Here is a 15,342-nt window from a genome sequence, read left to right on the forward strand (position 1 = left end):
TCACTAAATTCAGCATGTGTAAATAAATAACAAATACGATATAACTTATTTAATAGCCTCATGAGTTAGGGTGTTTCACATCACAAGGAGAAAGTAATTTTTAAATTAAAGTGTTTAAAATCAACTTTGTCAGATCTGGATATGCAAATACTGTGTGTTTTACGTAATAATGATAAAGTAACAGACACTTAAATTTACCGATGGTTTTTTTTATGTTTGTTTTTTTTCAGAATTTTTTTTGCAGTTCTTTGGGTATAACATTATTGTAGTGTTTTTCACTTAGAATGTTCTTTTCAAGGATAGTTACAACATTTTTTCCTCCCATCTCTTAAATCTAGAACTACATGTGCTACACCTTTTTCTTTTGATCTGGGAATATATATAGACCTATGACCTTTAAATTAGTATTGCATTCAGTGCAAAAGGGCTCATAGATATGCACAATTTCTATCTTATGGCACATGCACATACAGGAATGTTTTTTGCCCTGCTTTATATTTTATAATTGAACACTTTCCTGATGATGCTCTGTGATTCCACACACAGGACGCAGTAGTCAGCAGGCTGCTGTTCAGGCTGGCCTCACTGCATCTGACATATAGAAGTCTGGAGCAGACCATGAGAGCTCTCACTGTGCTCTCTGTCAGTGCCTTGTTCTTACAGATGAGCCAAGCAGTAGTTCAAATTAATTGTATCCTGATCACTTTTGCCAGGCTATAAAAAGAAGACTAAATCCACATCTTATTCACCTGCACATCTCTCTATGCACACCTGGTTTTTATTTCTGGTAATACAGGACTCAGAATGATCACAAACTGTTCAAATTAGACAGAAGAGGCAGGGTACATATACTAACCGTAGGCTAGGCTAGTAAGAAAGTGCAGTGCAGAAGCCATGCTGATTAAGGCTGAACAAGAAATTATTCATTTTCCTTAGAGTTTTCTCCTAACCTTTTTCCTAGGTGTACCTCTGCTGTAGCTTTTAACCACTTGGTCATTTAAAGAATGGCAGCAGTATTTTCAAAAATGCTCTATGGACCTACTGCTGTTGCTGTGGTCGATACAGAAACACTCTTCACTGGGCTCAGGAAGAAGAGAACTAGACCAAAGTATACTCTTTTTATTTTTCTAAGTGTTTGCAGTCAGCCTTTTACTGACCTGCCAATTCTGGGTGGTTAACTGCTGAATGTGCTTGCCCCACGCACCTTGAGTAATAGCTAACAGGACATTAAAGGAGCCCACTTAGAAAAGAAAGCATTTACATACAGGTTGCTTTGAGGATGTTTCTTGCTTGGGATTTTCCTGAGAGTGCCCCGAAATACCTGGAGATAAGAGCTCTGGCAGGACCTAGTGCTCCTGCAATTGTCCATGAGCAAGACATGCCAGGCACCTGCTCCCTCAGGTGAGGCAAGGCTGTGGCCAGTGCTGGCACCCCAGGAGGCTGGGAAGTGTGAGCTACCTCCAGTCCTGTCCCGAAGGACAGTGATTTTGAATTTCACTAGGAAGGCATGCTCCTCTTCACATGGCTGAAAGACAAAAGGTACTGAATCTCTGTGACTATATGCAGTATGTTATTTGGGAAGTTTCAAGGGAAAGAAAGTGGGGTTTTCACTTGTGCCTGCAAGTTTGTACATCAATTTTCACATGAACATATATATTAGCAAGCACTCTGCTGGGACACAGGGCCACCAGGTCTCTTTTTGTAGTTCTTTAGAACAAACATAGGAAAACATAATTTAGTCAAAATAATGGCTTACAGATTTTTTTTCCTGAACTTCTTGTCCAATTGATTTTTAGACCTATGATCTTTTGAAGAAGGGGGGGGGGGGGGGGGGGGATAGGAAGGGAGCCTTAGTAAATTCCTGTGGTGGCATTTCTACCCACATCCTACTCCAGGGCCATTCAAGTTCTCCAGCTATTGATCAGCTGGTTGAGAAATCAACATGGCTGCAAGGTTTTGAACATGGGTTAAAGTTCTACATATTACTTCTAATGAACCCAGAAGGCAGGTAATTCCTGTACAGTCCTAAAACTTATGTGTGGTATTATCAGATGAGTCACCACCACATCTGCCTCTGGGACACACAAGATGGAAGCAAAAGGACAAGACAGTAGAAGAGAAACCTCCGTTTAAATACACCAAAAGTTACTTCGAACTCTGAAGAGAAGCAGCCGTCCATCTGTCCTCTGAATATGAAAATGAGGGTAAATTCAGAGTCACTGAGCAGGGGACAGTGGTACAGGCACTAACATAAGCCCTAATTCTTGCTTATCCACTTCCCTCCTCTCAAGCAGCATATTGTTTTGCTCTGGTAGAAAGCAAGAAAATGAGGTGACCTGACAGAGGTAAAGTCAACAGAAGATATAAACTGGCAGTTAAGGTTTTGATCACCAACTCTTAGTGATCCACACAATGACACTTCCTTCAGGTCTTCAAGGAGCTGTTTTAATTTGCATGTCACGCCTAAGGAACTTAAGTTGTGAATCCCTGCGTAAGAATGTGTGGAAGTTGTTGACATTATGGAGCTTGTAACCTCTTGTGCTAAAGGTGGAGTTGAATGCTGTCTACCTTCAGGGTGTCATTATTCCTAAACTATAACATGAATCTGTGAATTGCAAGATGGTATGATCTACTTACCAGTACAGGGATTAAGAATCTGATATTATTTCTTACCTATGGATCTTTCCTAGACACACACTATTACATTGTAGGTATTGGTGGAGAAAAATTGCTATGGAAATGATTCAGGGACTTCAGAGAGTGAGATAATTTTATTTTTTCAAATAGAAAATTGTTCACATCTAGTCCATTTACACATACTCAATACATTCCAGCACATCACACTATACCAAAAAATGACAGCTCTAAGGACTTAAAAATGAACAAATCTATTACAGGGTAACAAGTCAATTTACAGAAAAGATTGAGCAGCAAGAAGACTCATAACCAAACCAATGTTTAAATACATTTCTAATACAAGCCAACCATATTAAATTGACCTGTGAACAGTGCACATAGCTTCTCTTTTTTAACCTGCTTCTCTACTCTTATACTATATGAAGACCTGCTTTAAAGGACTTAAGAGCTTATTTTTTTTTAAATCACTTGAATGGTTTATTTCTGGATCTAATCTTGTGAAGTACTTCCTATCAGGCAGGTAACAGTTGCCTGACAGGTTTATTCCACCAAAGAGTGGACACAGTTTTGGGTGACACGTGTTATGACTCCATGGCATCCAGAAAATAATCTTTTTAGCAAAGAATATACTTGAGGTCCACAAAATGCTGATGGCCCTCAGCTTCTGTTGACTCTAATACTCCCAAGAACTCAAATCTTTGGAGCTAAAAGGAAAGCATTTTTTTGTATTTGGTCTTATAGCCAAACAAGTATCTGCTGTAAACTGAAATCTCAGGGCTTAAATACAATGCAGAGCAACCTGAACCTTACTGATTGCAGCATGTGTACCTCCCTGGAGTGACCAGACTGGACTTTGGTAGAGGAGAGCAATCATGTTTCTCTAATTATTCCCTTCCTCTTCCTCTTTTCATGGCAGCAGCACTAAGGTGAATGGAATTTTTAGTTTGTAAAAGCAAGGTGAAGAAAACCAATCTTTGACTGATATAGCTGGAGGTTTCTGCTGAATTCCCCTTCCGTGCAAAGCATCAAGAAGTTTGCTTGCTTTTTTTCTTTTACTAAATACCTTGAAAGCATTATGGCTCTCCATCTTCTACAGTGAACTGACAATGTTCCAGACAGTCTTGCTCTACATGATTACATGAGGCTTCTGGGAACAGTGATAAAATCCATAAATTTTCTCCACAAAACTGGAAATACAAGCAGACCTCAACAGAGAAAATTAAAATACTTATTACTGCTCTGCCTGCTCCTACTTTGTGTCAATCTTAAGTAATAGAGTTAATTTAAAAATCAATTGCTGCAATCCATCTCAATAAAAATGTAACCTGAAGATCAGGTATGCTTAGCTTATGAATGACAGAGGAAAAAAAAAAAGTCTGATGGTAATTTTGGAACACATTTAAGGATTCTGCTTTGTCTTCCCACTGTGCTGAAAGACAAATTTTACTATTAAAGCCCTACATGGTATGCTTTAAGGGTATCCCTTCAAGTTATGGTAACTGAGAACATATTTTTAAAATCTTAATTCATATTTTTTTACTAATTATTTACCGAATCGATAAAGCTATCTACTCTACAATGCACACCATTACCTATACATAGCTGTTAGAAATACACATCTACGTATCAAAATCAGAGACAACATCCAAACTGTAAAATGTAACCAGACACTCTTATCCTCTTTAAACAGTCTAATAAATAAATATAAATACATAAATATTGAGGAACAGTCATATATTCCTTGCACTAATAGAGGTATATTATTTTTCTGTGGTCAATAGTAAAATCTTGCTTATATCTTTAGAAAGGGTAAATTTCTTACAATACAGCAAAAACTTAAGATAATTCATAAATTGTTGTGACAGGATCCAGTGTGTCTGTTACTCTACAAATACTTACCAAGAGGTTTTTTAGCTTAAAGCTTTTGTAACAGGAATGCTTCTAGCTTTGCCTGTACCCTGGGCAACTGCTGCGAATAAGTACCATTCATGAAAGAATGAGAATATCAAATCTTCTCTGTGCATGAGGTAAAGTGATATTCAAAAAGAAAGTCTAAGTTTCTCCTTGTTTTTTCCACTTTGAAAATCTAGTGCATCATACATACAGTTGGACCTACTACCAATCTTAAATTGCAGAATTATCTCAGATTTAATAAAGTACTTGAATTACACAGAATACTAAAGAGAACCTGCACATACGCTTTGCCAATATCTACAAACACATATACAGAGAAGACAGGAGATATTTCCTTTAAGCAAAAAATATGCGTGTGTTCTTAAGCAGCAAGATAGATGTAGTGTAAATATACCCACAATATTTTCTGTCAGATGTTGACATTAAAAAAAAATCAACACTTGTTTTTGCAATCCTTTTGAGGAATTATTCTCAGGGAGATTTTTAACTCATCACACCCTATGATACTACGTGCAATGTATTTTATCAAGCCATTGTAAAGCCTACCCTACAAATACTAATTGGGTTTGGATTATTAGTTTTAAACTATCATTTAGCATATTTTAAAGACCTTAATCTGTGACATACAAAAGCTTTTTTGAGCATTTAACAGTTTTAAGGGTAGTAACCCCTTTGATAATCCCTTACCATTGTACAAAATGTAGGGATTTAATATTGCTTTAACTTGTTCAAAAATACACAGTGCACTAAAACTTGCAAATACCTGGAAAATTAATTTCTGATACTGCATTTACAGTAGTTTTAATGAGTGCTTATATGTAGTTATTAATCAAATGACACTTCCTCCACCAGAAATACAGACTAACCTTGTTTTTATGTGATGCTTGCTTTCTGACCTTTAAATAGTTCACCATGGCTTGGCTGTGCCAAAATATTAACAAAACCACATACAGATTCAGATAAACACATGGAAAGTAACGTTGTCTCAAAAATACTAAATTATGTCACCATGCTTCTCAGAAACTCTATTCTCAGCATTAAAATAAAATTCCAAGAAAACAACAGAGCTCTGATTTCCCTTTCACAGACTCTGATGCCCATCAGAGAGGTAAATTCAGTCCTATTCTGTATTCCCGTGATCCTTTAAGCTGATAGTGAAATGACTCACTCTGGTATATGCAAAAGAACTGCTTAAGCACTTTTGATAAGAAAGCAACATGTTTCCCAAATAAACTGATTTTCAATTTGAATTTCTCCATTTTTCATAATACTGTATCTCCACGATTATGAATATTGCTGAAATCATGTTTATTTGCATGTGGCTGTCTAAATCCTGCTCTGCTGATAGCCTCTAGATAATATAACGCTTTCAAAGTGCTGGTCTTCTGCTTTTTCTTTCACTCTCTGCTCCTCTAAGGTAGACACAAGTTTATCCCTTTCTTCAACCACTTTCATCATCTCAGTAAAAATTTCAACCTCCTCATTCAGATCCATTTCGTCTTTAAGGCTGTCTGAAAGATCACAAAACAAGAGGTCAAAATCCAGATAACACACTTGTTACACTTTACATTTTAACTGTTGGCGTGCAGCTTGAATTAATATTATAGTCAATGAGAAATTAAGTCAATAGCAGTTAATGGTTTTTATGTTACAGTCCAGGGAAAATTTCTCCAGCATTTGGGACATTTAAGGTTGACCATTAAGGCTCCTAAAGGCTAGGGTAGGTCTTTTAGCAAAGCTTTGACTGGAATGCATAGGAAGAGCACAACTTATTTACAAAAACTGGAGTTTAATTTATAAGATAAAAAGCCCAACCATGAAATGTAGTACCTGTAAGAAAATGAAAAGTGTTTTTCAGAAAATGCATTGAAAACTGCCATGGCTTATAAACTGCATGCTTTGAACATGACAGGCTATTTTTGGGTATTCAAGTGCTATTTAACTCCCCTTCTTCCTCCATTCCTCCTCCCCATGTTCTCTTTTCTAATATCAAATGAAAGGGCAAGCCTAAACTGTAACCCAAAGTATCTGAAAGCAATTCCAAAATACTGTGGTAACCAGTAATGCTACAGCTGGCACAAAACCAGATAACCTCTTTCGTGTTTAAGTGGTTGAAACAATTACTTTCCACTGCTTCCCATCATTGCATGCTAGCTGGATGTTGCTGCCTGCACACACAATTAGTGCAATTACATGTGCGAGTGCTTCTGATCCAGTTCAGTGTAAAACTGGGCAGGTTAGCTTAGCTGTCTTCACTAGAAGTCAGTTGAGAAGACCTCTCACGTTGCATTTTTCTGGCTGAACTGCCCTTGCAGAAGAGAAGTGGAGGAAGAGCCTTAGCAACTCTGTTCCTCTGGAAGCAAACAGGTATGTACGGGCATGGCCTCTCACTGTGGCCTGGAACATATACTTCCCTTTGACTTACCATCAATGGCCATCTTCTCTCTCAGTTTTTGTTCCAACCTGCTTTGGTGGTCTTCCAATTCTAGCTCTTGGGCTCTAGGTACAACAAAAAGTACATTAAAAGAGCTTTTTTCCAATAAAGACATAAACGTTAATATTATTTCAACCAAGAGATTCCATGTTCTGTTTTCCAGTGTTTTCTCCTCTTGGGCAATCAAGGCTAAAAAGTTTGCCCATGCCTACATTGCCACAGCAATGCCAGATGTACCACTACCACCTTTTGCATTATATATCAGATTAAGCTCTCTCATACACTGCAACACTTCATGCTTTAGCCAGCTGTGCTTTTTGGTGGCACCCACAACGTAATTCTGGATAGGACTGAATGATCCCCCCGACATGAAGGGCCCTGGCAGGCTCTCTGCACAGGAATGGGTCCTGAAGGAAGGGAATTAACACATGTGAACGCATCCAGACAACATTTTGCGTTCTGCAGTGACAAAAGCAGCCTGCTTTTGCTTTTGTAACTGCTTTTCCAGACGGTGTGAGCAGGAAGCATTACTACTGCAACACACAATGACAATTGAACAGGAAAGAGGAGGTTTGGCCCCAACAGCATCAGCTGGGGAGAAATTGGGGTGCAGCTGGAACTAATGGTTGGTCTGCATTACTGCCCACAGCACTGGGTGCTGAGTGATATGGAAATGATAAATGGCAACAAGCAGCCTGCACTGGTGTGAAATCCAGGGGTGAGTAATAACTCTCATCGCCTTCCCACATGGTCCAGAAATCCTGGAGAAAATAGCTGAGAGTCACCTCCACTTATCTGTTGAGCACGTTTCCAAGGAGGTGAGGTGAGGCAACAGAGCTACAGCCTATATTGTTTCCATCAACTACAGTGAGCATCTGAGGCAGTTTTTATTTGCTTGGGGCATCTGCTTGCTTCATTGCTGTAGTGAATTCCTAGATCTTTTCCCCTATGTCCAATGAAACCTGAGATAAATTTGTCAGACTGCTTTTCTTTCACAGAAGAAAGTTCATTAGACGCACATTATGTAAATACAGAGCGTCTACATGCTATATTGTTTCAAAGCATGTTATAAGATTGAAATAAACGAACCCCTGTGAGAGTGAAGGACAAGGAAGGCTCAACTAAAAATCTGTGTTCAAAACAGATTGTAGCTACTCTGGGTACATTTATTCCACAACAGTCTCAAACTGCAGCACACAACAGGGTGTTCAGGTGTATTTTCAGTACACTCTTCCTCTCTCCCCTCCCCATCTTTAGTACTAATGCTTGTCCTCACTTACATAATCAGGAGCTCAGACTCATAACGCATTAATTTATTCTTCTCCAGGACCAGCTCAAACCATTCATGCAGCATCTGAGTTTCATCCTTTGTGCCTGAATCTGTTTAAAATAAAAGGCTTAAGTGTGCATTACCAGCTTTCTTTCCAACGCACTCACCACTTAAGTTCATGTTAAATAGTCCCCATTGGTAAGCCTACGTGAGTTCAAATGTAGATTTTTTTTGCTGTGTGTAACTTACATCAGTAAAGTCTGGGTATAACAGGTATAACATTCTTGTCTACCTTTGCTTGAATGATGTAGTTTATTGCATATGTTGTAGTTAAAGATGCATTAGACTTAAAACCACTTCTGTTCAGGCAGTTAAGATTTTCCTTTCAAGACTTTCTTTTCTTAATGGGCACTTTTTCTTTTTCTTACTTCTGCCTTTGACAACATAGTTCCTCTGCTGATACTGGACTCCAGCAGCTGAACTATATGTATAAATAGGTAATCCCATTAATGCAACCGGACTTCAGGATGTACATCCTGGCAAGTATCAACTTAGTCCCTGTTTCCAGTGAGTGGGCATCAGACACACAATCAAATCCACAAGTTTCTGATCATTTTCCAACTGGCCTCTAAATCTGCATCTGCTTTGAATGACAGGAAAGGCTGTGGGACAGGGTAACTCTTCTATTACTTCATGGTTTTGTAACACTTTGGGCCAGTGCATCACTGTTAGGCACTATACAGACGTGAAACATGAGATGGTATCGTGGTTGAAGCCCAGCTGGTAACTCAGAACCATGCAGCTGCTCACTCATTGCCCTCCTTCTACCTTCCCCTGCTCCCAGAGGGATGGGGAGGAGAACTGAAAGAATATAACTCCCGTGGGTTGAGATAAGAACAGTCCAGTAACTAAGGTATAACACAAACCACTACTGCTGCCACCAATAATAATAATGATAAAGAAAATAACAAGGGAAGAGAATACAACCGCTCACCACCTTCTGATCAATACCCAGCCCAACCCGAACAATGATCTGGGGCTTCCGGGTAACTGCCCCATTTATTTACTGGGTATGACGTGCTGTGGTATGGAATATCTCTTTGGCTAGTTTGGATCAGAGATTCACCCTCTCCTTCAGCAGTTTCTGCAACTTGTCGTCCAGGACTCCATACAGCTGCCTTCCATGTCCGATGCTTTCCCACAATACGGCAAGACCCATCAGTAAACAAGGCATACTGCTTTTCACTTTCTGACAGTTTATTATATGGTGGGGCCTCTTCAGCACGCACCACCTCCTCCTTTGGTGACATTCCGAAATCTTTGCCCTCTGGCCAAAGGAATTGAGAAAAATGCATTGGCAATATCAGTCGTGGCATACCACTTGGCTGCCTTTGACTCTAGTTCATACTGAAGTTCTAGCATGTCCGGTACGGCAGCACTCAATGGTGGTGTGACTTCATTCAGGCCACGATACTATTAGTCTCCACTCTCTGTCAGACTTTTGCACTGGCCATATGGGGCTACTGAAGGGTGAGCAGGTCCTGCTGATCACTCCTTGCTGATCACCTTATGGATGGGAATCAGGGAGTCTCGGTTGGTGCGATATTGCCACCCATGCACTGTTGTGTTCACGATTGGCACTTGTTGTTCTTTGACCTTTGGCAACCCCACAACAGAAGGATCCTCTGAGAGACCAGGCAAGGTGGACAGCTTCTTAATTTCCTCTGTCTTCAAAGCAGCAACACCAAAAGCCTATCAGTACCCTTTTGGGTCTTTGAAGTACCCTCTCCTGCTCCTGAGGTAGTCTATGCCAAGGATGCATGGATCCTCTGGACCAGTTACATTAGGGTGCTTTTGCCACTCCTTCCCAGTCAGGCTGATTTCAGCCTTCAGTACAGTCAACTCTTGGGGTCCTCCTGTCACTCCAGAAATATAAATGGGTTCCACCCCTTGATAGCTTAATGGCATCAGGGTACACTGTGCACCAGTATCTACTAGAGCCTTACACTCCTGTGGGACTGATGTGCCAGGCCATCTGATCCACACAGTCCAGTAAATCCAATTGTTCCCTACCTCCACCGGGCTGGAGGCAGGGCCCCTCGAATAGCAATCACAATATTGGTCACTTACATCTTGTAGACAGGGATTAGGATTCTTTGTCACAGGATCTGGAGTAAAATCAACTCTTCCACTCCATCTGGGAACCTGCTCACCAGAGACTGAAGCTGCAGCTTTCATGGGATGATCATCCTTGACCTTTGCTCTCCTCTTCAATTCACGCATGCATACCTCCGCAGCTGAGGTAGGTTTTCCAGCCCGCTTTCTCATGTCTTCTCCCTGATCCAGCAGGTAAAACCATAGGGTGGCCTGTGGCCTGTACCTCCTATATCTTCTCTCTTGAGCAGTAGGGTGCCTTTAGTTTATAGCTGAGACAGGGGCTGGTACACATAAGGAACTGGACAGATCAAATAGATCACCTCTCAATTGTTTTAACTCCTGGGACAGTTTTTCCACAGCTGAAATGATGGAAGGGGTGAGATTGTCTTCGAACTCTTGGAGTTGATGAATCAGTTCATCCACTGTTGGTGGTGCTACGTCATACCAGGTTATTGATGCCAATGAATGTGCATATAATGGTGGTGCACTCCATGTAAATTTCTGCCACATGGGTCATGTACATTCAACTTCATTTGGATCTATGGATGTATTCCCAGCATCCAGCCTACAATAGATCATCTCTAGAATGGCCGATTTCCTCAGAGATTGGATGCCTTTCTCTATCATGATCCAGTTGGCCGAACGACTCATAACATCATTCTTGTAGGGAAACCTTTCCCTCACACCTGCCAAGAGCCGCCTCCAGAGGCTGAGGGACTGTTTCTCTCTTGCAATTGCTTTGTTAATTCCCCCTTCCCTAGCAAGTGATCCCAGCCGCTTGGCTTCCCCACCTTCTAGTTCATGACCATCGGCCCTGTTGTCCCAGCATCAGAGCAACCAGGTGATGATGTGCTCCCCTGGATGATGGGTGAAATCTTTTTGCATATTCCGTATCTCAGGTGAGATCTGGGGTCGAGAAGTCACTTCTTCCTCTTCCTCTGATTCACATAATTACTTTTGTTCAGATGCTGTCCCATGAAATAAGTGCACTGGTTCTTTATCTTCACTGTATGGGTTGCTCTTTGTGCCTCTTGTTTGCTTTTCCCCTTGTGTACAGGGGCAACTGATATTGGCATGAATTGGTCCTTTGGTTTAGCTGCAGTGACTATCACTGTGGTTGGAGTGGCTGCAGTGTCTGTTGTTGGGGTTGGTGCAGCCGCTGTGCTTGGGGGTTGAGTAGCACCAGCAGCTGCATTGTCGGAGTCTGCTGTACTTGTCGCTGGGGTTGGTGTAGTTGCTGTACTTGGAGTAGCTGCATTGTCTGTTGCAGGCAGAGTTTGAGTAGCTGCTGTACTTGTCAGTAGGGTTGGTGTAGCTGTTGTACTTGGAGTTGTAGTAGCTGCATTGTCTGTTGCTTTGCAACGGATACAGAAACATCTTTTTCCCTTTGAAGATGTTGGACAGTGTTGAACAGGGCTCTGTAAGCGTAGGCTACATACATGAGCATGTTGCCATGATTTGTCCCTCTCTGGTACATCCAGAATGACCACACACCTTATTTAAGCGTTTTACTAATTCTTCTGGACTTTGCAGTTGTTCGATAGTGAAATTCCAAAATACTGGAGGGGCCTACTGGCCTAGATACTTGCCCATACTATCCCACACACCCTGCCACTCATGACTGTCCAGCCTCAGGGAAAATCTCTTGGTCCTCCTGTATCTTCATCTAACCCTAGACAAGACCCAAACCCGATTCTGCTTAACTTTTGAGATCAGATGAAATGGCCATGGGTAAAACACACTCTGTGCGAGTGCCAACATGGTGATCCCCATCACAATCAGCAGGCAGGTCTCAAGGGTACTCTAAGGCCATTCAAAACTATCAGAACTCTCAAATGATGCTCTAAATAGTCCGGTGGGGGAGCTGGGATGTAAAGAAATGTCTCCTTCATAGGTTGACCACCCAAGGAGGGAAAAAAAGATGTGTAATTGCTAAACACTTCCATTATATACCTCCCGAAGTATAGAGGTGGTAACCACACTGGGAACGCAAGCCAGACCAGTTTTATGATCAATGATTCTATTGTATTACAAATCATTACCATAAAGTACAGTGAAACAAGAGCCTTAACCCAGGCTCCCCAGCCAATAAACACTAACACAGCAAATACCGGCTGTAAATAAGGTACAACATGCTGAAACTGTGAGATCAAGAGCAACAACTCCGAGAGCCAATAAATCAGCATCGTGATGTGTGACTATTAATCCAAAACAATGAATGCTTATCACAAATATGATCATACACACTCTGGTCAGATCTGTCATTAACTCAACCCTTAGTGCCCCACACTGGGTGCCACAAAGAACTGTCATGGTTCAAGTCCAGCCGGTAACTCAGAACCATGCAGCCGCTTGCTCACTCCCCACCTTCTTCTTCCCCCTGTTCCCAGAGGGATGGGGAGGAGAATCGAAAGAATGTAACTCCCGTGGGTTGAGATAAGAACAGTCCAGTAACTAAGGTATAACACAAACCACTACTGCTGCCACCAATAATGATAATGATAAGGGAAATAACAAAGGAAGAGAATACAACCACTCACCACCCGCTGACCGATACCCAACCCGACCCAAACAGTGATCTGGGGCTTCCGGGTAACTCCCCACAGTTTATATACTGGTCATGATGTGCTGTGGTATGGAATACCTCTTTGGTTAGTTTGGGTCAGGCGTCCTGCCTCTGCTTACTCCCAGCTTCCCCTCCTCCCTGGCAGAACATGAGACTCCTTGGTCAGAGTAAACATTACTGAGCACCAACTAAAAACATCGGTGTTATCAGTGCTGTTCCCAGGCTGAAAGTCAGAAACACAGCACTGCACCAGCTACTAAGAAGGAGAAAAATGACTGCTACTGCTGAACCCAGGACAGATGGTCTGTTTCCCAAAGATCTCACAGCTTAACTCTGCCTTGCTGAAGAGAAGGAGGGATTTCTTTCACCAGGTGAGGGCCTTTAAAGCTCCTAAAATGCTGTCTGTACAAAAATCTTTGGCAATGAAGAAACCCTATGTGTTTTCAAGTCGCAAATCAGAGTACATATGTGTTTATTTTCCTTGCTGCCCTTTTTAATATGCTCATCACTTCACATTTTCCATTAATTTTCTTCACAAAACAAACCCACCCCAGCACCCCTTGATGCAGAATTACAGCAGTGATAGCACTGCAAACACACCTCCCACAATGTCTGCTCTGCCCCTCTGCCATCTGTTGCCACAAAATAGTGATCACTTGTAGGAAGCAAATATCTTACACTGCTCCAGGTTGAGGCAACAATTCAAGTGACACGCTGGCCCCTTCAGAAGCATAAAATCAACAGCCAGCCTGTGCTTCTGCCTCAGGACATGGTAGTTGCACACTCCACCACTGTGTGTTGGAGGCAGGGCCAGCTGGACCTGGGACAAAGCAAAACAAGGCACTGCCAGCAGGCAGGAGAACACAGCTCTCTGCTCCTCCAGCCTTATATCACACTGCTAGATAACCAAGCATAACCCACCCATAAATAAGCTTGGCTGTTTTCTGTGGATGGAGACTTCTGTGAATGGACTGCACCTTCTGTGGATGGACTGCACTGAGGGTGCTGAGATATAAGCCCAAAGGTCTCAGGTTCAAGCTCCAGTGATGACAGCTACAAAAGTAGGTCAGCAAGTGGTAAAAGAGGCAGAGCCTTGGACAGCTCAGCAGTGTTTCGGATGCCTTTCTGTTGTCATTTTGAAATGCTCTTTTTTTTTGTCAGCCCCAGAAATTACCCTCTTGCCTCTACTGCTTCAGCTGTCCATCACTTTAACACGAAAGCCAGGAGCTGACTCCACTCAAGAACAGCAGTTTAAAGCCCATGTCCTTTAGGCGATCAATGACTTTGCTCAATGCAGCCCTTTAGCAATCCTCCTGAGCAGAAGGGAAATGTTAGATGTTCACCAGCCCATTTCTGTGCCTTTACCAGGCACAGTCATCCTCCTGCCAGTGTTGGAGGAATTGCATGGGCCCTCATACTGAGGGCAAGAGTCGTGCTCGTTTTGGTGCAGTTCTGCAATTTCTTACTAGGATTTGACCTCAATCTGAATTTACCGTGAAATGGGAAGCTAAACAGCAGGAGAGGGCAGAGCAATCTTGGTCTGATTTCTGCCTGATTCCATTAAAACTTGTCAATAATTGATGTGCTCCCATGGGATCTTCCAGGTCAGTGAGCGGTGATAAAAAAAATCTGATCGCAAAGTGACTGCTGGAGCAGTTCTAACTGTGACATGCCAGCTGTGGCTTCTCCCACACCCAGTGCAGGGATGCAGCATTAGTACCTGGGGTCTTCATATGCCACCATCAGAAGTTATCATCAAAATTTGATCTAATTTACCGACAGTAAAAACATCACAATTGTAGGTATGTGTATGTCCCATACACACACAGAGAATTACTGCTCCCTTTTTCCTGTTTTCTTGATAAGGCATTTTTTAATTTTTTTTTCTTTATGTTTCCTCTTTACACTTCAAAATCTGCGTACCTCTAATAAAAGACTGCATATGTAGGTTGACTGAGGTAAGCAAAGAGTAATGCACTTTGTAAAAATGCCACTCATTTTAGTAAAATCCTCAGTGCAAGCCAGAGTAAAAGTAGCCCTTGTTTTACCTCATTCTCCATCCCATAGAATGCCCCCCAGGTGTCCCCAGGGACATTTTTTTCCTGAGCTTTTCAAATGTTTTTACTTATAATGGTAATAGTTATTTAAGTCTGATAGAGCATTTTATGCCTTCCGAGGGCGGAACAAACCAATGAAGTATTTTGCATTATGCAGTATGACAGATCTTTTTAAAGGTTAGAGGAAAACAATTTGTGAGTTTGTTTTGTGAGCCATATTGGCTTTCTCTTACAGCACTGCTAAAGCAAAACTTGCCTCCTGGTTTACCCAAGTCTCCTTTAACTTTGATACTGTTTGAAAGTCAGA

General features: G+C 41.6%; 1 protein-coding gene across 1 annotated transcript in view; it reads right to left on the bottom strand.

Annotated features, from left to right (window-relative positions):
- Positions 1–2,752: 2,752 nt before the first annotated feature.
- Positions 2,753–15,342, bottom strand: part of MICAL2 (microtubule associated monooxygenase, calponin and LIM domain containing 2) — a 118,505-nt gene continuing 105,915 nt past the window's right edge. The window contains exons 35-37 of the mRNA XM_061464237.1: positions 8,266–8,365; positions 6,977–7,050; positions 2,753–6,062 (exon numbers count right to left, since the gene is read on the bottom strand). Coding sequence (XP_061320221.1) covers positions 5,878–6,062; positions 6,977–7,050; positions 8,266–8,365 — 359 coding nt within the window. The 3' untranslated portion in view covers positions 2,753–5,877. The remainder of the gene's footprint in view (positions 6,063–6,976; positions 7,051–8,265; positions 8,366–15,342) is intronic.

The sequence above is a fragment of the Pezoporus flaviventris genome, unplaced genomic scaffold (assembly GCF_033815535.1).
Source record: "Pezoporus flaviventris isolate CSIRO_AGI_PZ_B2104156 unplaced genomic scaffold, CSIRO_AGI_Pfla_v1 ptg000036l, whole genome shotgun sequence".
In the NCBI taxonomy this organism is placed as follows: Eukaryota; Metazoa; Chordata; class Aves; order Psittaciformes; family Psittacidae; genus Pezoporus; species Pezoporus flaviventris.